Source organism: Apiotrichum porosum (assembly GCF_003942205.1).
Source record: "Apiotrichum porosum strain DSM 27194 chromosome Unknown scaffold_1, whole genome shotgun sequence".
NCBI lineage: Eukaryota > Fungi > Basidiomycota > Tremellomycetes > Trichosporonales > Trichosporonaceae > Apiotrichum > Apiotrichum porosum.
The window spans coordinates 998,982-1,018,681 of NW_021167108.1; the positions used below are offsets into that span (position 1 = coordinate 998,982).

The 19,700-nt window shown below is 60.7% G+C and overlaps 6 protein-coding genes across 6 annotated transcripts; 2 read left to right on the forward strand and 4 right to left on the reverse strand.

Annotated features, from left to right (window-relative positions):
* Positions 1–233: 233 nt before the first annotated feature.
* On the reverse strand, positions 234–5,447 carry ROM2 (RHO1 GDP-GTP exchange protein 2; the record flags this gene model as incomplete). The annotated part of the gene is made up of 4 exons (XM_028616171.1): positions 234–3,789; positions 3,860–4,016; positions 4,148–4,865; positions 4,944–5,447. The coding sequence occupies 4 exons, from the start codon at positions 5,445–5,447 to the stop codon at positions 234–236; spliced, it is 4,935 nt and encodes a 1,644-aa protein (XP_028480028.1).
* A 784-nt stretch (positions 5,448–6,231) lies between these two features.
* Positions 6,232–10,599, reverse strand: EHS24_000338 (uncharacterized protein; the record flags this gene model as incomplete). Its single annotated transcript, XM_028616172.1, has 2 exons — positions 6,232–9,502; positions 9,557–10,599. The coding sequence occupies 2 exons, from the start codon at positions 10,597–10,599 to the stop codon at positions 6,232–6,234; spliced, it is 4,314 nt and encodes a 1,437-aa protein (XP_028480029.1).
* A 1,270-nt stretch (positions 10,600–11,869) lies between these two features.
* On the forward strand, positions 11,870–13,912 carry EHS24_000339 (uncharacterized protein; the record flags this gene model as incomplete). Its single annotated transcript, XM_028616173.1, has 3 exons — positions 11,870–12,039; positions 12,076–13,531; positions 13,787–13,912. The coding sequence occupies 3 exons, from the start codon at positions 11,870–11,872 to the stop codon at positions 13,910–13,912; spliced, it is 1,752 nt and encodes a 583-aa protein (XP_028480030.1).
* Positions 13,913–14,170: 258 nt separating this feature from the next.
* EHS24_000340 (uncharacterized protein) lies at positions 14,171–15,274 on the reverse strand (the record flags this gene model as incomplete). The annotated part of the gene is made up of 1 exon (XM_028616174.1): positions 14,171–15,274. The coding sequence occupies one exon, from the start codon at positions 15,272–15,274 to the stop codon at positions 14,171–14,173; it is 1,104 nt and encodes a 367-aa protein (XP_028480031.1).
* A 1,045-nt stretch (positions 15,275–16,319) lies between these two features.
* Positions 16,320–17,333, forward strand: EHS24_000341 (uncharacterized protein; the record flags this gene model as incomplete). The annotated part of the gene is made up of 1 exon (XM_028616175.1): positions 16,320–17,333. The coding sequence occupies one exon, from the start codon at positions 16,320–16,322 to the stop codon at positions 17,331–17,333; it is 1,014 nt and encodes a 337-aa protein (XP_028480032.1).
* Positions 17,334–17,398: 65 nt separating this feature from the next.
* EHS24_000342 (uncharacterized protein) lies at positions 17,399–19,501 on the reverse strand (the record flags this gene model as incomplete). The annotated part of the gene is made up of 6 exons (XM_028616176.1): positions 17,399–17,789; positions 17,876–18,084; positions 18,129–18,560; positions 18,601–19,018; positions 19,226–19,312; positions 19,356–19,501. The coding sequence occupies 6 exons, from the start codon at positions 19,499–19,501 to the stop codon at positions 17,399–17,401; spliced, it is 1,683 nt and encodes a 560-aa protein (XP_028480033.1).
* Positions 19,502–19,700: the final 199 nt, after the last annotated feature.

Consider the following 19,700-nt stretch of genomic DNA (forward strand, 5'->3'; position numbering starts at 1 on the left):
TGCATTACGGTGCGTTCCGAGTGACTACGTGTTGCTACAACCACGCGGTTGGGGGGTGGGGGGGTAGGGGGGAGAATATTAGGTAAAGGGCGGGTGGGGACAGATGGCTAGATGCGGGTTGGCCAGACTCTCTCTCTTTCTCTCTCTCTCGCGGTCGCTCTTCCTTCGTCGTGTTCTTCTTGTTTCTCATACACACAAACACACAAACACACACAGAGAGACTCGCGCGTTCTCTACCGCCCAGTCGTCGAGTGGATGGACCGCGAGTCGCTCGACCGCCGGTTCTTGGCCTGGGGCGGCGGCAGCTTGAGGAACTGGACGTGCCCATCGTCGGACGTGAAGATGACTTGTGGGCGGAATGAGAAATTCCTGATGGGCGCCATGGGGTGCGGCATCCCGTAGCCTCCAGGCATCGGCGGGCGAACTTGCTGCTGCTGCTGTTGGCCATATGGCTTGGGCTGGGGGAAGCCACCAAAGCCGCCTTGCGGGTATCCAGGCTGCTGTTGCTGTTGCTGCTGCTGTTGCTGAGGAGGTGGGCGGTACATGTTGCCCTGAGCGCCTGGCGCGCCGTACATGAGCTGCCTGGACTGGGGCATGGGTGGCGCGTTCACTGTCGACGGAGGCATGTCGGCGAACAGGCAGTTGATGTTGTGGCCCGGGATGATCTGGACCAGGTGGGACGTCTCGACGTTGCGCACCTCGATAAACGACGGCTCGAACGCAATGACGTAAGGGTACTGCAGCGCAAACGATGTCGGGCTGCCCTCCCAGATAATCGCCCACTTGGGTCGCGACCGCCAGCCGTTCTTGTTGACGTAGAATGCAAACTCGTCGTAACACAACAAAAAGTCGCTCTCGATGCGGTAAATGGCCATGGGGCGTACACCGTCGCGCTTGAGGACAAAGTCGAGGCTGGCATCCGAGGGGTCCAGGAGAGACTGCATGTCGAGTGTCTCGAGGTCGACAATCTCGAATCCCTTTTGGCATCCAACACAGAGCTTGGTCTTGAGGAAGTAGACGGAGAAACTCTCGAGGGGAATGTAAAACTCCTTGAAGACCTTGAGCGTGTCCTGCGCGCCATTCAGGCGCTTCATGAAGCCGCCCTGGGGCTTCTTGTTGCGCATGTTCTGGTCGACGGGCTCGAGGACCTTGATGGTACTGCTCAGGGGAGAGCTCTTGACGACAGCGACGAGGGTACGGCCGAGACAAACGCCCGACTTGAAGAAGCTCGTGTGCGACGAGATGCGCTTGCCGCGCTTGAGAGCCGCGTTCGGGTCGTTGGGGTCGAGGCAGTCGAGCGGGAATGTGGTGACCGAGCGCTCGTGCAGGACAATGAGGAGCTGGTACTCTTCGACAACGTCCACCTGGGTGACGTCCACAAGGTTGATGACCTTGACGGGCTCGCGCAGCTTGGGGTCACGGAGGTTGGAAAAGTAGACACCTTCGTCGGTACCGTAGATCATGCGGTTACCATTGTCGTAAGGGCTGATGCAGTTGATCCGGCGCAGGTTCTGGAAAAAGTTGTCCGTAATCGTCTCGGACATGAAGATGGTGCTGCGGTCACGGATGGTCTGCTGCTGCTTTTCGATGCTCTCGATCCACTTTTTGCGGCTCACGTACGTGTCGACCCAGAGCTGGAGCGAGTATCCCTTGCGGCCGAGGTGGTGAACAGTGAGGGAGAAACCGTGCTTGCTCTCGGGCTTGGGCGGGACGTGGGCGAGGACCTGGCCCTTGGTGTTGCTCCTCGAGATGAGCTTGCGCGACGATGCCGACATTTTGGCCGAGTTGTACACATCCTCCGGGGTGATGAGAACGAGCAGCTCGAGGGGGATGGGCCTTCGGTACACTTTGTACTGCTCGGCCTTGTTGACCCACTTGCTCTTGACAAGCAAGAACGCGTGGTCAAACAGGAACGCGAAGAGGTCGGCGTTCTCTCCCTGGGTGCCGCCACGACGCTTGAGCGGGCCCTTGTGGACGAGCTCACGGTTCTTGTCGCGGAGGCGCAGGTCAATGTTCTCGTGGGGGCGGAACATGAGCTGCTGCTCAATCTGGGCGAGCTCGAAGATGTTCTCCGACTTGCCGCTCTCCTCGTTGACCTTTGCGAGGAAGCCGCGGATGAGCTTGATGACCTCTGGCAAATCCTGCTTGTCCGGGTGGTCATCTGGTGTGTGCTTGAGGACCGCCTCGAGCAAGAGAGGGTAACGACCCAGACGCGTCGTGGGCTTGGTGAGGTAACCGTTGAGCTCGAGCTTGCGCGATTCGGGCTTGCGTTCCGTCTCGTCGACAAACTTGAGAAAGGTCGGGTTGGCGCCCTTTTCCTTTTCAAACTCGTACTTGCCGAACAGCTGGTGCGCACCATAGACGACAAAGGGCTCAAAGTGCGGGACACACTCGAGGAAAATGTCACCGACACTCTGGACGACAGGCTGCTGTTTTTGGCGCTTGGACAGCCGCTCCGCCAGGACAACGTTGACAGTGAGGACGTCGTGGACGTTCCAGAATACTTGTCGCACAAAGTCGTCGCGCCTGGTGGCCGGGACGACGTCCGCCGACCGGAGGGGCTTGACCCAAGAATCGCGGAGGTACTCGAGGTCGCGAACAAAGTCGCGTTCCGTGTAAATGACCTCGTTGATAGCCTCTTGGCGCTTCCACTCCTTTTCGTCGACGCTCTCAAAGACCTCCTGCGACACCGTGTCCTTCCAGAGCCGGCCAGTGTCCTTGGCATCGTCGTGCGCGACGTCATCCTCAATCTTGCGGTTCAGACCCGGGTGCGCCTTCATGTTGAGCCTCTTCATCTGCTCGAGTCGACGAGGACAGTTGATCGAGTAACACAGTCGCTCGCGCGTACATGTGGGAGAGTAACATTCCGTAAGGAGCGTAAACACACCCTGCGGGAGGTCGTCGTCCGAGTCGTCGTCGAGCTCGACTGGGGTTCCGAGTGCCTTGGGCTGGGGGAAGAAGGATGAAGTCGAGTCCGAGCCGCCCTCGTGCGCTTGGTGGCGAGCGGGACTGCGGCGCGCCACCACACCACTGCTCGACGATGATGGACGAGTGAGACCCAGGTGGTCCGGGGAAGGCGAGTCGGTCTCGTTCATGAATGGAGCGACTAGCCGTTCCTTGAACTGGTAAATCTCGTTGGGTGTGTCGCGCAGACGGTGGGCGTACGTCACGTCGTGGAAGAACTTTTGGGCATCAAGCGCACGACCGAGGAGCAGCGCGAGGTTGCGGTCGGGTGTCTTGATAATGTCGGCGAGGATCGAGACGGCAGCGCGACCATCGAACGAGTCCTTGTACGCCAGACCTTCCTTGTGCAACTCGGCAGGCTGGATGAGCTGGCGGAAGGCCTCGGCGACGCTCGAGAGCAAGCTGGGGACGACGGGTGCCATGGTGAGGAGAGTGGCTTGGCGGGCCTGGGACTGGTGACGGACCAAGGATCGCTGGGGGGTGACCGGTGACCCGGGACCACCACCGCCGCCGCCGTTGTTGACCGAGATTCCCAAGCCCTTCGAGTCGAGCTGCGACCCGCCAGACGAGCGGACCTGGCTGATAATCTCACGTCGGTTGGCGGCCGATCCCGAGAACGATGTCGCGCGGTGGTCAAACACCGAGTTGGCCGCACCGGGTGGCAGAGGCGAGTCCTGCAACGAGGTGGGGAGGGGCAGAGAGTGTGTCGACTCCATCGACTTGCGGCCCGACAGCCTGTGGAAGCCGTAGCCATTCTCAGAACCCGTCGGCGTCGACGGAGAGTTGGGAGACTCTGCGCCGGGGCCCCCAATCTGCGAGAGCGGTCTGAGTCTGGTCAGTAGCATGTCCACTGTGGGGGGTAATGAAAGAGAGAAGGTGGGAAAAAAGTACTCACGCCATCCTTGCGCCTCCAATGGTGTATATACTGCTGGCGATGGACGAATCCGAGGGCATGCGAGAATGCAGGCCGCGTGGCTGCGATGACGCGCTGGACGACGACATGTGTCGGGTGTCCACAGACCTCGTTGGCGGCTCGTTTGGGTTTGAACGGACTGGAAGCACAGCGTCAGCTCACCGATATATACATACTCTCCTCTCTCCACGATGTGCGGGAAGTTGAACACCACAGGTGCCTTCCGCACGGGGCCTTTGTGGGAGAGGGGCACAACCACATTACACTTACCTGAGGGTTCCCATGGACCGCGTAACGCGCCGAGATCGGTGCTACTCCTGTCTGGAATGCCGGCAATGTCGTCCAGTGGCCCTGGCGTGCCGCGTCCACTGTTCAAGGTGATGGAGTTCATGGCGCGAAGGTAGTCTGGTGGCGGGCTTGCTTCGCGCGTCGTCGGCAGACCTCCCATACCGTCACCACTGAAGCCTGAGGATGTCCTCGAGGCAGAAGGAGGATATGGCTGTGCTGGGGACACGCCGGGGTTTACGGACGGCTGGGGGATGGACACTCGGATCTTGGATGGTCCCGCTGCGTGATGCAAGGAACGCGATCTGGGGGGAATGGATGTCTGCGTCGGCTGGGGCGCGCCAGCGGCCGACGCGGCCGTCGGCACAGCAGTGGCAGACACGGACCGTGGCTGCGGTGTGGGCATGGTCGTCGACGGAGCGGTCCCGCCATAGGCATGCTCTTGCAATGAGGAGAGGGTTGGCAGTCGGTCGGCCGGGTGACTGGCAAAGCCGTTGTAGGAAGTGGTCGGAGCCCGTTGGAGACCGCCGTTTTGTGGTGGGGGTGCCTGTTGAACACCAGAACTGGAACTGTAGGCTGCGGAAGGTGAGTTTGTGTACTCGATGGGATGCGACCGCTGCGTCATGGACGACGCGAGCGAGGGCGTGAGGGACGCACGACGGTTGGGGAGTGTCTGGCGCTGTTGAGGGTCAGGGTGCGGCGCCTGCGTCGGTCGCGTTAGAACAATGTGGTGAACAGTGGTGTCGCGAGGAGCACTACGCTCCTCTTATATTGTACTCACCGACCCGTAGCTGGACCCCCGGGGTTGAGGTTGAGGGAACCCGTTCGTCATGCTACCTGCGGATGGCCGCGAGAAATCAAACCCATCCGAAGGATAACTTTGCTGATGTCCATGTGCTCCGGGAGGAGGACCAGGAGCAAGACTACCCCCACCACTACTGCCAAGGCCGTGCTGCCCATATACTCGTGGTCCGGGGCCAGCGTGCTGCGAGTAGCCCTGGTTCGGCCCCGCTGGAGGCAGCTGCGGTGCGAGTGCAGGGGGATAGCCCGGTTGCGCCGGGTTGTACACCGGCGCAGGCGGCGGCGCGTTAGCACCGGGGTACCCTCCAAACTGAGGGCGAGCGCCGCCGGGTCCTCCAGGAGCACCTGGCGGACCATGGCCTAGATGGTGACCTCCTGCTGGTCGCCCAAAGATGTTTTCAAAGACCTCGCTACGGCCCGGCGGGGGTGCGCGCTGTGCGCCAGGCGGCGGCGGCTGGCGCGATCGTGGGCCCTGTGGTGGCATCGTCACGGGAATCGCGCGGCGACGCTAGGAAACGGCGCGCGCACGGCAAAGATGCGTGGGTGGGAAACTGGCGGAGATGGAGAGGAGGGGGACGGTGTAGGAGAGAGCGAGGTGGACGGGAGAGGGAGTGAGGAAGGAAGTTTGGAGAGTTGGTTTGGGGGTTTTGTCGTCGCTGCGGCGGAGGAGGAAGGGGAAGGGGGGGAGTCGGGTTGAGGTTGGGTTTGGGGTGGGTGAGGTTGGGGGGTTGGTTGGTTTGAGAGGTGTATGGTGACGGCGGCGTCTGTGCACCGCCGTCAAAGACTAGATGGGTTGTCGTGAGAGGAGGGGGAGGAGGAGGGGGAGGTGGTGGGTGAAGGTGTCAGACGAGCGTGGAGAGGTGTGCCATGTGTTGAGAGAGAGAGATGCGGGTTGTGGAGAGAGAATGTGGATGGGACAGACCGAGAGGGTGAGAGGGAGAGACGGGGGGGCGGGCGGCGTGGCGACGGAGGGCTGCAGGCGGGGGGGGGGGGGCCAGGCGGCCAGGTGCGCACGATGAGAAGACGGAAGCAAATATCCCAATCACCCGCGCGCGTATGGGGGAGGCTGGGCTCGTACAGTGGTGTGTCTGTCGATCGGGGCTTAATTCAGCTGGCCAGCATGCATGGGCTGGCTCGAGCTGGCTCTCACAGGCACAAAACATAGTCGTCTGCATCCATAATATTAAACGCGTCATTAGACCCACTCTCTGCACCATCGCATGGCTACCCCCCCTGCACACACACACACACACCCCCACACTACATCACTAGATACGCTCAATGTATTCTCGCGGCGGCCGTGGCGCAAGCGGCGGAGGTGGGCCATCAGGCAAGGGAGCCAGCGCAGTCATTGCGCGTGCTTTGCCTTTATGACCAGCCCCCACCACAGCCGGAGGGCCGCCACGCGGGTCACGCGGAGCAAAAGGAGATGATGACGATGACGACGGAGAGATATTATTCGTACTTGCAGTGCTGGCCGTGGCCGACCGCATCGGTTTCGGAACGCCCGAAACTGAGCCAAAGCCGTGGTGGTTGTGGTGGTGGCCATCCACAGATGCGGGAGAGGCGACTGCACCGGTGGCTCGTTCGTAGCGACGACGCATGGCGTCCTTTTCAGCCTCGGCGGACATGTAGCCGCCACCAGCCGCATAGGGCGGAGCGCGGCTACTACCCCCGGCGTCGGCTGGGGGTGGTGGTGGTGGCGAGGTGGCCCGCTCTGAAGCACTGCGGTTGATGGCACTGTGGCCATACGTCGACGAGTCGGGCGACGAGTGCATGAGCCCCGGGGAAGACGACGCAAAGGGAGGCGGGGAAGTGGCACCAGTCGCACGAGCCACGCCCATCGTGGCCCGTTCGTACCGCAGTCTCATCTCCTCCTTTTCCTCGGCAGCGCTCCTGTACGCCGCCGGCACCACAGGTGCCGCGACAGGCGGTCGCGACGAGGAGCCGGACGAGGAGGGGCCAACAGCTTGGTCGTAGGGGATCGGGTCCTCGTCGCGGGGTCCAATAGTCTGATGGCGCAGGGCAGATGCCACAGTACCCGTGGCCGACGAAGGTGAGACGTTGGACGACGTGGGGCTCTGGCCGCTAGCAACGCGGTTGACGCGGTTCTGTGCGTCCTCAAACCGGCGGCGCATCATGTCCTTCTCCTCCGCTGCACTCATGTAGGGCGCAGGAGACGACGCTGCTGCCACTGGAACAGATGGGCCGGCAGATGAGCTACCAGCAGCGCCGGCGCTGCCAAACAGTTCGTCATAGGGGATCGGAGCTTCAGTCGGAACCGGAGCGTTCGAGACGGGCACAAGGGGTCCGATTGGCGCAGGTGCAGGAGACATTCCCATGTCAGAAGGACCGGAGGGGGACTCGCCCGCGGCACGAGCGACACCCATAGTGGCTCGCTCGTAGCGGAGCTTCATTTCCTCCTTTTCTTCGGCGGCGCTCTTGTACGTGGCCGGAGACTGCTGTTTGCTGCTCGTGGCGGCGGTAGAAGGGGACGTGGGCGTAGAGGCGATGTACACGGGGATGGGAGCCGGGGCAGCAGAAGCACTGCCCTCACCAGTGGGCGAGGTGCCGCGGTTGACGCGGTTCTGGGCCTCCTCAAACCTGCGGCGCATGAGGTCCTTTTCCTCTGCGGCGGACATGTATGCCGCAGGCGCCGGAGCCGGCGTTGACGTCACAGGCGGCGGGGCAGGTGATGAGCCTGAAGCAATCCCAAGCCCAACAGGCGGGGCCGTGGCTAACTGACTACCGGACAACATCTCTGGCGACCCACTGGGCGAATCTTGCGACCGTGCCACAGCGTTCTGCGCCTCCTCAAACCGGCGGCGCATGAGGTCCTTCTCCTGTGCTGCGGTCATGTACGCAGCGGGGACGGTACTGGCCGAGCGCGTGGGCGAGAAATTGTTATTGGAGCTGCCAGACGCGGCCGGTGGTGGCGAGTCAGCCCTCCCGGGCGAGGCAGTCATGACGGGACTCATGATGCCCGGTGGAGGCGTCTCAGCACCAGCGGTACGTGCCACAGCAGTCTGCGCGTTCTCGTAGCGTTTCCGCATGTCATCCTTCTCCTGCGCGGCCGTCCTGAACGGCTCGGACGCAGGTGGAGGAGCGCCAGATGACGCGCCAGCAGCAGGGGCCGAAGACGAGCCAGCGGCACCGAAGAGGTCATCGTACGGAATCGGGTCCTCGTTGGGAATGGAGGCGGGCACGGGGGCAGCAGCAGCAGGCGCAGTGGTAGACACGCCGGCCGAGTTGCCAGAGTTGTGGCTACCATTGGACACATAGCTGTCGCGGAAAGCAGAACGTCCCAGCGCGGCCGCAGCAACGGCAGCCACACTCCCAGCTGCGACAGCTGCTGCACTTCCCGCCGCAACGTATCCCGCACCATGGACGATATCACTGGCCGCAGGAGCCGTATCCGGTCCGTTCGAAGCCGAGCCGTTCGAAGCCACACGGCGCGTAGCCTCTTCATACTTGAGGCGCGCCATGTCCTTCTCCTGTGTAGCAGAGGGATATGGACCGTGGCCAAGCTGGGAGCGCGAAGGCGACGATGTGACAGGCGACATTGCAACTGGTGGTGTGCCCCTACTAAACGAGGGTCCTGTACCAACGGCCGAGAGCGGAGGTGTGTCTCGGTTGATGGGTATCAGCATGCCTGGGCGCCCGGCGGTGGAGAGTGCCAGCGGGGCGGGCGGGGCGTATCCCGGCGGCTCGTCACCACGGACTGAATGGCTACTGGCCGAGGCAGTGAGACGCTGACTCGTGGCGGGCACGACCGGCCAAGCGGGCTGCCTGGGGGGGACCGGCGACTGGCGGGCCGACGACATGGTCGGGCCAGTTGCGCTCGATGCAGTGGCGGTCGGGCTAGGCGGTTGGCTGGACGGCTCCTCTTCGTCCACGATACGGTCGTAGACGGATGGGTGCCAGCCTCCAAAGGTCGTGTTGGTTGCCATCGAGAATGTGCTCTTGTGCCCGATATCTGACTGGGCCGAGCGGCCTGGAACAGCGCGGGCGCGGAGCGAATCAACGGCAATGTCGTCCACAGATGTGCGCTTGTCAGGCTCCGGGGTGCGCTGGCCGTTGAGATGGGGTGACGGGGTAGGGAATCCGACGCTGGCGCGGAAGTTGTTGGGCAAGGTTGCGACGTTGCGATCTGACAATGGGGGGCCATGGTCAGTGGTGATGGTTGTGGTGGTCGCAGTGGTACCGGACGACGACCGGCGGTTGTGGTCGCGTGGAGTGAAGCCCGCATTTGGCGGCGAGTTCTGGGTGAAGGAAGGTAACTCGGGCTCATTGCTGGGTGGGCTGCCTTGGGGCACCATTGACAGGGGGCGTCCATAAACGGACTGGGTGACGCCAAGGCGGCCGTTGCTAGGGCTCGAGGTCTGGCGGGGAGGGAAGAGCTGTCCTTGTCCTTGCCCAGACATTGACGGGTTCTGTTGGTGACCCATCGGTGGCGGGGCACCCGGTACGCCCATGGGAGGCTGCGCTTGTTGACCAGGTGGCGGACGAGGACAAAGTCCTTCAACGTAGCCAATATCCCTTGGCGTGCGTCAGACAAAAACGCACACGATACGTAACACTGGTTTTGCTCACCTGATGGCCTGCTGTGCCGACGACTTGCTAAACGTACCAATGGTACAGTCGAATCCGCCCATGGATCCACCCATCGATATCTTGCCAGGGCTACCGTCAAACAGCGCCTCGATGGCCAGTTCGTAGGCCACAGCAAATTCCTTGGCATGTGTGACCGTCAGGAGTTGTCGGTCGGTGGGGACAACAAGGTCGAGGTTGGCCCTTATTTCCTGTCCACGACTGAGAATGCCTCCCACGTTGGCGCGACTGCTTGCAACCACTGTGCGCTTGATAGTCGGCTGTGGTGGAACCTTGGGCTTCTTCTTGCCTGGCACCTCCGGGGGTGGGAAGACGGTGACCACCTCTAGGAGCGCGAGGTCAAAGCCTTTGAATCGCAGTGCTTGTGGTGACATTGACTGGACTACTGCGCCAACCACGACACGGTCGCTAGGTCCAAACGCCTTGTTGCTACGGTCCACGATGAAGGAAACGGTGTTGTCGGCCGACGTCACTCGTCTTTGCTCGGGTTGATTGTATGCAGGCCATGCAGATGCGAGCTCGTGCTTTACAATGCGGAGCGGCTCGCCGATGGTTGCGATAGAGCTCGAGTCCTTCTTGAAGAGACCACCTTTGCCCTTGTAACACACGCTGGCGACGAGCTCGTATCGCACACTCAAGCCCTTGCCCAAGTCGACCGTCGGGGCCAGGTCTTGCGGTAAGGGGATGACAAAACGAAAGTCGGCCGTGCCGAGCTGGTCGTACTCTTTGCCTTCGCCTGCCTTCCACAGAACGTGGACTTTGCCGACGTGCGTCCAGGTCGACTGGCTAGACGCCTTTCCGGGCAACAAGCCAGCGGGGACGGACTCGTGTTTGCGGACCTCGACACGCACCCATTTTGCCTTCACGGCCTGGTGTCCCAGGCGGACCTCGACGGTTCCTTGGACTGTTGCAGCTGCACGGCGCTCGGCGGCTGTGATGCCTGGCCATCCTTGGATGAAAGGCAGGTGTGGAGGTGCGCGCAGCAGGAGGCGCACAGCGCCGCTGCTGCTGGACTGGTGGGCCATGTTCCGCGACGTCAATGAGGGGGAGGGAAGGTGACAAGGCGACGTGCGACGGCCTGCACTTGATTAATGTGGTGGCTAGAGATGGATGGGAGTAGGAGTGATGGATGGAAGATTGGAGCGTCGGCGATACAACGAGAGCACGGCCCAGCCTGCAGAGAGAGATTCACGCACGACGCCGATGAGGAAGGGGTGGTCATGGCTTTTGGCGGTTTGAAACCGCGGCCCCCCCGCATTAACCGGCCTGTTTTAGAAGACGACGTCACCATACAAAGTGCCTGCCCGCTCCTGTCAAGTGTACCGCTGGCCTCTGGCCTCTGGGCCACTGTACCGCTGTACCGCTGTGGGACTGCGTCCATCCTGTTCTCGGGCCTCTTGTGCAGCATCTCTGGGACACGGGATACGGCATGCATGACGCGCTTCGCTCATATACTCGACGTCTTCAAGTTGACCAGTTGACAAGGTCAGTGCCAAACGCGCTACAGGCCTCCAGGAAGCCTTGGCACAACCCAAGCGAGCAGTGACCTCACCCTGGCGTCCGTCCACCCCATATCCTTCCGCACAGACATCGTCCGCAGCGGTAACCGACCCGTAGCTCGTTTCTCGGTCATGCGTATCGCCTCAGCCAAGTGGGAGCGTGCTCACTGGATCACTGGCCACTGGTGAGGCATGATTTGAAGGGTTGTGCTTGGGCCGTGACCCGTGCAAGCGAACAGAAAACACGTCGTCGCTCATGTATCTGGAACGAGACAAACCATCCATGAAACCAGTGGACGGAGGGGTTGGCCGCGAATTCGCCGTTTGGCAGTTTCGGTTAGTCAATGTCGCTGGGATCGCTGCATGCAGCTTGCGTGCCTTGTCTCATCGACTGGCGCGCGTCTGGCGCGTCTGAGGCTCCTGGGTGCTGGCGAACAGCGTGAGAGCACGAACAACCTGTGGACAATTCAGTAGATGGAGGCGGACTTGGCGGTATGAACATCGCGGAATTACAAACTTCAATTCCATTGTATTTAATGCCATTAGAGTTGGCATTTTGGGCCCCGCATTTCGCCACTCAAAGTGCGTCATTCGCACCAGCGAACTCAACACCGTCCGTCACCTTCACATCACCACCCCCACTTCCACCACTTTATATCCATCCACAATGTTTATCCCAACACGCCTCCAAGGAGCATCCATGACAAGAATGGTCATTTCAGCGCCAAGACCTCTGCTGTTGGCTGCTGGCAGCATGATGGTCGCTTCGGACCGATCAATTCGATGCACTCGCTCAATGTCGCGGAAAGCCGCAGGTTCCGCACCTCCATCACCGCCGCCCTCGACTGTCCGCACGCAGCTGGATCGCGTAGCGGACCTCCAGAACCGAGTTGGGTCGGTTAACTCAAAGGCTGCAAAGACGGCGTTGATTGGAGAGTACTCTGACATTCGAGACATATTGGAGTAGTGAGCTTCACCGTCCAGGACGCAGCTGACAACCAGCATCTACCAACCGCATCTCAAGCTGCATCTGACTCCAGACGGTCTGATCAAGCATATCCATTTGGGAACCATTGACCTGCCCCCCGAGGACACCCTCCCTGCCACACTCATCGACCTGTTCGATCTGCTGGCAACCCGAGCGCGAACAGGCAACGAGGCCAAAAACGTCGTGGCTGGCTTTCTGGTGCACCACTCTGTTCTCACCGGCCCAGAAGCACTTGAGGAGGCCGAGTTTGACACTTTTTGTCGCTTGTTGAACCGTAACCTCGTCGCTGGGTTTGGCGCCAACACGCTGAAAACGGTAGCTTGGGCCGAGCCAACAGCAGCCGAGCTGCCACCGCCTGCCAAAAGCACCAAGGGCAAAGGCAGCAAGGCGAAAGTGACAGAGGAAACGGTAGCAAAGGACACTGACAAGGTCGTCACCAGCCCACCCCGCGAGATCCAACTGGACAGCTTCTCATGTGCGCTTGGTAAACCCATCTCCCCGCCTTTTGAAAAGCTCTTCACCGCCAAGAGCAAGGTGTCCAAGTGGTACGCCTCTCGCAAGCTGGACGGTGTCCGGTGTCTCATGATGGTCGACATTGGTCTCCCACCATACGATGGCGAGCCGTACGTTGTCAGTGTCCAGCCCGTCTCTCGACATGGCAAACCATTCACATCCTTGGCGCGTCTCGAGGACCACTTGGCCGAGACTGTGAGCCACTTCCCGCAACTTCGCGAGTGGCTGGCACGTGATCCCGTCACGGTGGACAAGTTGGGCGAGGACACGGTCAAGCGTCTCGTCTTCGACGGCGAGGTGTGCGTCATGCGTGAGATGACCAAGGCCGAGGCTGAAGGCGTTTCCATGGATCACGACGACGGTTCAGTAGGAGGCTCGCTGTGGAAGAACGACGGACTGGTCGAGGACTTTCCCGCCACCGTCTCGGCTGTCATGCGCAAGAACCAGCCCGTTGAACGACCACGATACTTCCTCCTCGACATCTTGCCGTGGTGCGAGTTTGCCTCCCACGGACCAGTCAACGGACCGGGACTTGCCAAGACGTTTGGCCAGAGGATACCGGACATCCAGCGCTTTTCCGACTTTCTGTCCACCGACAGCGACCACCAGTCCCTCGTCCGCGCCGTCGCACAGGAGGCGATTACCTCGCGTGCCCAACTGGACGGCATGGTCGAGCGTGCGGCCAATGAGGGGTGGGAGGGCCTCGTCATTCGTGCCGACAAACCGTACAACGGCAAGCGCAGTACGGACGTGTACAAGTTTAAGCAGTGGCTCGACGCCGAGTACACAGTGGTAGACATGGAGACGTCCAAGATGCGCCTGTCCGTGGGCGGAGTCTATGGCGAGCACCTCGCATGTGCAAACGTCTACATCGAGCATGGAGGACACCGCGTCAGTGTCGGCAGCGGGTTCTCTGCCGACCAGAGGCTGCGGTACGCCAAAGACCCCAGTGCTATTGTGAGTGTAGTTTGTCCAGGAGCAGACGTCGGACCATGCCGCCGCCGCGGTGGCGTCGGTGCCAAACCGAGGAACATGTGGCGTGAAGCTAAACGTCTGGCCTGGTTGGTCCAGACTTGTCTGTGGGCTCAGAAGCAGTTCCCGAGATCGGTGACGGGTGGTTGTCAGGCAGCGTGCATGGCATACGCGTGCCGCACTCGTGGACAAACCCACGACAACGCCCCATCGGTTCTAGAATGCTGACGAGAACTGCAGATTGGCAAGCAGATCACTGTCGAGTACTTTGGAGAGTCTGAGAGTACCGACCGCGAGGAAGGCGTCCTCAGTCTGCGGTTCCCGCGCGTCAAGAAGGTGTGGGAGGAGGGTAAGCGGGAGCTATAAAGTAGGCAGGACCTTGGATGACAAAACCCTACTCTTCTTTGGCGCCACTGAGAAGCAACGCCTAGACTGGTAAAGCTGAAATTTGGGGTTCTGAATGGCCTCGCAGTAACGGAGCAGTGGGGTACAGACGGGTAGGTACATGCATGGTAACACAGAATATACAGAGTGGGGGGAGTGTAGAGGGGGCATGAGCATGACCTGGAGTGACAACAGAACAGTTCGAGGTTTTGGGAGGGCGTGGTTGGGTTGGGGGGTCATTCATGAGCGGCCGCTGGGCTTACGCTCGAGGCCGAGTCCGCCAAAGGAGTCGAGACGAATAATCTTGGCAGGGGGGTTGTGGTTTTCCTTGCGCTCCAGCTGGCCCGTGGCTGGCGAGTCTGCACAGGGGACGAGACGCAGACCAGTCTCGGCGACAGTGGGACTGCCGCCATGGGGACCGAGGACGGGAGATTCCCAGCTCTCACCCAGACCCGAACCCGAATCGGAGCGGAGGCTGGGCGTGCGTGGGGTGGAGGGACGACGCTGGCCTGGTCCCGGCGGCGGGGTGTGCATCGGCAAGAGGTTGAGCTTGAAGGGATCGATGCGCGACGAGTCAGACATGTCCACGTCGATGGAGGAGATCTCCGGCTCGTCAAAGTAGGCCGTCTGTCCCATGGGGCCTGCGAGTGGCGACGAAGGCGATGGGGGACAGTTCCACCGTCCGGGCGTGCCAGGGAGCTTGAGCGTGCCGCTGACTGAACGCGTGCGAGGGGGACGGACAGTCGACTCGGGCGTCGTGGGGAACAACGCGTTAGGGAAGCCGGGGAACAGGGATGAGGGGGCCGAGCCGGGAGGAGCGGACACTGAGTGAGGTGGCGGGGTCTTGGGCGGCATGTAGAGCGAGCCGGTGGCGACAGTGGGCGAGGTCGCGAGGAGGTTGGACAACTGCAGAGGCAGAGGAGGCGAGTTGCCCAGCATGGCCATGGTTGGGTACGACGCAGACTTGGGTTTGGGGGCTTGCATGTCACAACTGTTGGAAGCGTGAGCGGGGATCTTGATGGCCGAGGCTGGACCGGCTGCGGTAACACCGCAAGCGCAGGCTGGCGCCTCGATTTGGTGGCCGGTGCGCTCGTCCGGCACGAGTTCCTCGACCGCGGAGTCGTCCTGCGGGCCGTCTTGTTCGAATACCTCAGCGTTCGCCAGTTTGGAGGAGTTGCGAGTAGAGTCGTGGTTGGTACCACAGGAAGGCAGATGGTGACACACGTGGGCTTGGCCGTTGACCACGTCCGAGGCGGTCGTGTCCGACGCCGTCGTAGTGGCAAGCTTGAGGGCTGCGCTGTGAGACATCTCTGAGACGCTCTGGGTCAGAGGCTGCGTGGGCATGACCGTAGTCTCGTAGTCTCGTTGGCACTGGAGAGGGTGGAAGCGAAAGGTGACGGTGAAATACGACCGGCGCGGGTGTGTGACGTGAGGAGCGAGAAGCGTTGTCTGGTGGGGGGAAGTAGCAGTGCGCGTGTTTATACGGCAGACGCTGTCTCCATCCCGCAGGCTGCTGTGTATACGAGGGCGCCGCTGTCTATGCGACCGCCAGGTGTGCAGAGTCCGGAGCTACCGGCCGTGTTCTCTGTGAAAAGGGCGGCGAGGGGAGAAGCGACTGGGTGTGTGTCTCGTGTGTGTGGACACGGAACGGCGGAACGGTGGATGGGCCTGTAGGTGGTGGGAACGAGGGGCGAAGGAGGGAGGTGGTGGATGGATGATGCTTAAGGAGGATGGTGCGAAAGAGAAAAGGATGCATGGGTTTACCATCTTTGTGCTTCCCCATCATTCTCTCCACTGTTTAGTGGCGAAAGCTTGGGCCGCCTGCATGCGCGCGGCGGTGATGGCGACAACGGTGCGGTTGCGGTGAGAGATCTGCTGCCTCTTACGACGCGTCTGCACCGCGCGCACGCTGGGGGCTTTAATGCCTCATCTGCAGCGGCGGTGTGGCAGAGGAATAGAGGAACGCTGGCTGACACATGCACACGCCCACACGCCGCCAATATTCAACGGCAACACGATCTGGTTCTTGCCACTTGTTCCCAGCTCGGAACCAAACAATCCAAGGCGTCTGTTTGGCGTAACCACCAGCGGCCAGCGGCCAGCAAGCAGGTCGAGGTGAGCTGCACGGGTCTCAGAACGCTCCCCAGTGGTTGAGCCTTACGAGGATACTTACATGCTGAGCATTGAAGCAATGACCAAGAAAGTAACCGCCTGACAGACCGCTAGACGGATCAAACAACCTGCTGCCGTCCGACCTCCACCGGCGACGCGGCGACGCGACGCGCGGGACGTTCGCGGAACAGGTCCATGTTCTTTCTCTCCATTTCACGTTCTCCACTTCTCAACCATCCACATCTTGATATCTTATAGCAGAACCCTTATCGACACGATGGTCGGCATCACCCTCGACCATGACGCGTATCCGCACATCTTTGACGCCATCATCGCATACGCTGCACCCCCAGACCTTCTCCCCCTCCGCCTGACCTGCAAGAGCGTCTGCGACCGCGTCGACGGCATCCTGGCACACCACGTCGTCATCCGGTGTCGTCTCAGCTGGGAAAAGCCTGATTTTCTCACCATTAGAGGGCCCGACGATGCGCCTGTTCCCGGCTTCCGTATGCGTCCGTACCCCAACAAAGTCGAGGAGGGCTTGCAGGCTTCCGAGTGGGCAGCCAACGAAGCGCGACTACGCCAGATCCTGTCCAATGCCCGTGTCGTAGACTTTTGGGGCCGATTCGATGCCTGGCCAGAGACGCTCCTCTCTGCACTGTCAAATGTGGAGACTGTGCGGCTCCGCCGGTTTGCAGTGGCCTCATCGACCAAATGTGTGCTCCGGCCCAAGAACTGCATCTTGTTTGCGGAACCCGAGGACCTTGACATCCACAAACTGCCCTTTGACGGCAACCTAGACTACATGAAGTTTGTCGTCAACATCCCTCTGGGTATCGATGATGCAGACTCCTACGTGGCGTCCTTGTCCTATATCAACACCGCGCTACCCGAGAAACGGCCCAAGCTTGTCGTCGTCTTCAGCAACGTGGATCCAGGCGCCAAGACCGCGACCGAGTCACCACCGTCGCAAGCCGAGCCCCCTGAGATGAGCGAAGTCGTTGAAGGCATCCTGATAGAGCTCGGTACCGAACTCCTCGAACGACCAGTGACCATCGTGGGCCTCGCCCAGCTCGACCCTTCCCTCCTCGGTTTTACATCGGAGCCGAGCGTAACAGAGCTCTCTGCGAAGATGATGGACCGGATCGAGTACTGGCAAATGGAGGAGGAGCAGTCAACCTGGACCGAGGAGCAGTTCCAGCTCGCGGCTGCCAACGTCACCTTCCTCACTGAGGACGAATATACCGCCCAGTTGGATCACGAGCAGTGGCTCCTCGAGACTGTGCAATGAGAGCAAAAGGTCCATAAACAACGAGATGTATGTACATGTATGCCGTCTGCAAAGTGCACCCCAGCTCACTGTGCGCGGAAGAAGCTATCCAGCACCAACGGCTGGTCGTCTTCAAACGGCCAGAACTGCAGGATATCGTCTGGCAAAGTAAACACCATGTCGGCGACTTCACCACTGATTTCCGGTGGCTGAGTGTCGTCCGCCGTGTCCACTCCGTCCAGCAGTAACACGGGCGTGCAGAGACCAGAAGGCAGCGACGCGTCACCGGGAGTAGACTGTAGGCCCGTCGCGGTACCCCCTCCAGTGTGCAAGTCGTCATCCGGCAGAGCGGAGATGCCTGCTGCGTTCTGCATGAATGCGTCGATACGAGCGACGTGGTCGAACAGGCGCTTGCTGATGATGGACGGCGCCGTGAGGGAGGTCTCTAGTCCCGCGAGGAGGTTACCAAAGGCGAGACTGTTGGAGTAAGCTTAGAATGATAACCTGGCTCACAGGATCTGCCGAACGTGGAGGTACGAGGAGACTGTGAGAGGGCCCTGTACCACGCTTCCCAGCAGACTTGCGACCCCGCCGAGTTGGTGAAGCTGGTTGTCAGTTGTGCATGAGGGACTGAAAAACTCACAAATGGAGCGCTAATGGCCAGCATGTAGGCCGTCGGGATCTGGGCAAGAGAGTCCAGTAGCTCACTAGCCACCGCGCAACGTTCCGCCATACTCATCGGGTGAGAGCAGGCAATGGACATTTTGACAGCCTGTGTGGGTGAGCGAGTCAGAAAGCGGGGCCACCGTTACCCACCTGTAGAGTAACATTCAGGTTGGCCGCCTGAAAGCTGTACATGTCCCGACCCAAGTTGCCCGTGAGTGGCGCAGCGTGCTTGAAGATGGACGGTAGCGAACCGTACATGTCACCCACGGCCGTCCACGCTGCCGGCACTTGCAACGGCCCTGGCGGGGAGAACGGGATGGGAAGGTCTGGGGGTCGCCTGCGCATGTTCCACCGCACGTCTGCTGCGGCTGCGTCCATGATCCTGTCCATTGTCCGGTAAAAGTCGGTGACCACGTTCCATCCTTCGGTCCAAGAAAGTTCAGTAGACCCAGAAGGCCGAGGACTCACGCCAGAGTCGAGGTGCCAGTCTGGGTACTCGACAAAGCTGTGCGAGTCGCGGTGACGGACTACACCTCCCCACACTGAAGCCACAAAGACGTCTTGTGTGTAGGTCGACCAGTACTGGGTGGGTCAGCAAAGAGGTGGCGACGAAACCGCGCACCAATGCTCGCCGCTCGTTTAGCTGCCACTCTGCAAGGTCTGCAGGCCACTTGCGCTCGTCGTGAAAGTCCAAGAGAGCTGATAGTGTGATGTATCGCCCCAGCGTCGTATGGATCTCTTCAAGTCCACCGTTCTGCATTGCGAGAACAGTAAGAAGCGCGGCCGCTCGCAAGTCGTCAAACGCGGGAGGTCTGTTCAACGGTAAGGCTGGTGCAGCCGCGTTTGCTGCTCGCTGCAGTTCTTCTGCGTCGGGATTCAGGTTGCCTGACAGAACGAGGAGCTGGTTGCAGGCGCCATCGCGGATCCGAGCTGCGACAATGGCGCACATGGCCAAGACGGTCGCCTGGAACGCAGGATCCGTTTCGTGTCGTCGCGCCTTGATGTCGGCTGTGAGGTGGGGCCACGAGAAGAAGCAGTAGCTGACATGAGTCAGCATAAAGACCATATGTTATACCCACACTGGGTACACTGCTACGCGGTACACCTCCACGAGCTCGATCACGCTCTCAAGCGTGAGGGAGGAAGGGATGTTGGTGAGGGGCAGCGAGGCATGTCTGTGAGCCTTCCCTTCACCCTTTGGACGGACCTGCGAATGAGATGGTGCGTACATACGTTCAAAAGCTCACCCCTCTCTTCCCTTGTGGTCGGTTGTAGGTACACTCATCACCGTGGTCGACACACGGTTGACAGACACCGCCTTTCGCCTGAGCGCACTGATGTGAAGTCAGCGACGCCGCTTCCTCTTTTTGGCCTCACCTTGCGACCCAGCTTGTGACACCTATCGCACGCCCGCTAATCAAGTCAGCACAGCACCTGCTATAGCTGATAATACTGATATGCGCTTCCTCTTTGCGCCGAACATTGGCACAGTAGGGCGATGAGGTGATTGGTGAAGATTGCATCACACGAGCCAGGGAGAGCAACGGGTTGCGACCACCGCAGCCGGGTGATCCCCTTATATTCTATTCACCCGGCTTAGCGTGTTCTCCCGGTTTAGCAGGTCCTCCCGGTTTAACAGGTCGAGTTGCCGTGGTTATCGGCCCCATCGTGAAGAAGGTGCACGAGCACCTACTTTGCAGTACTTAAGACCACATCGCTCCT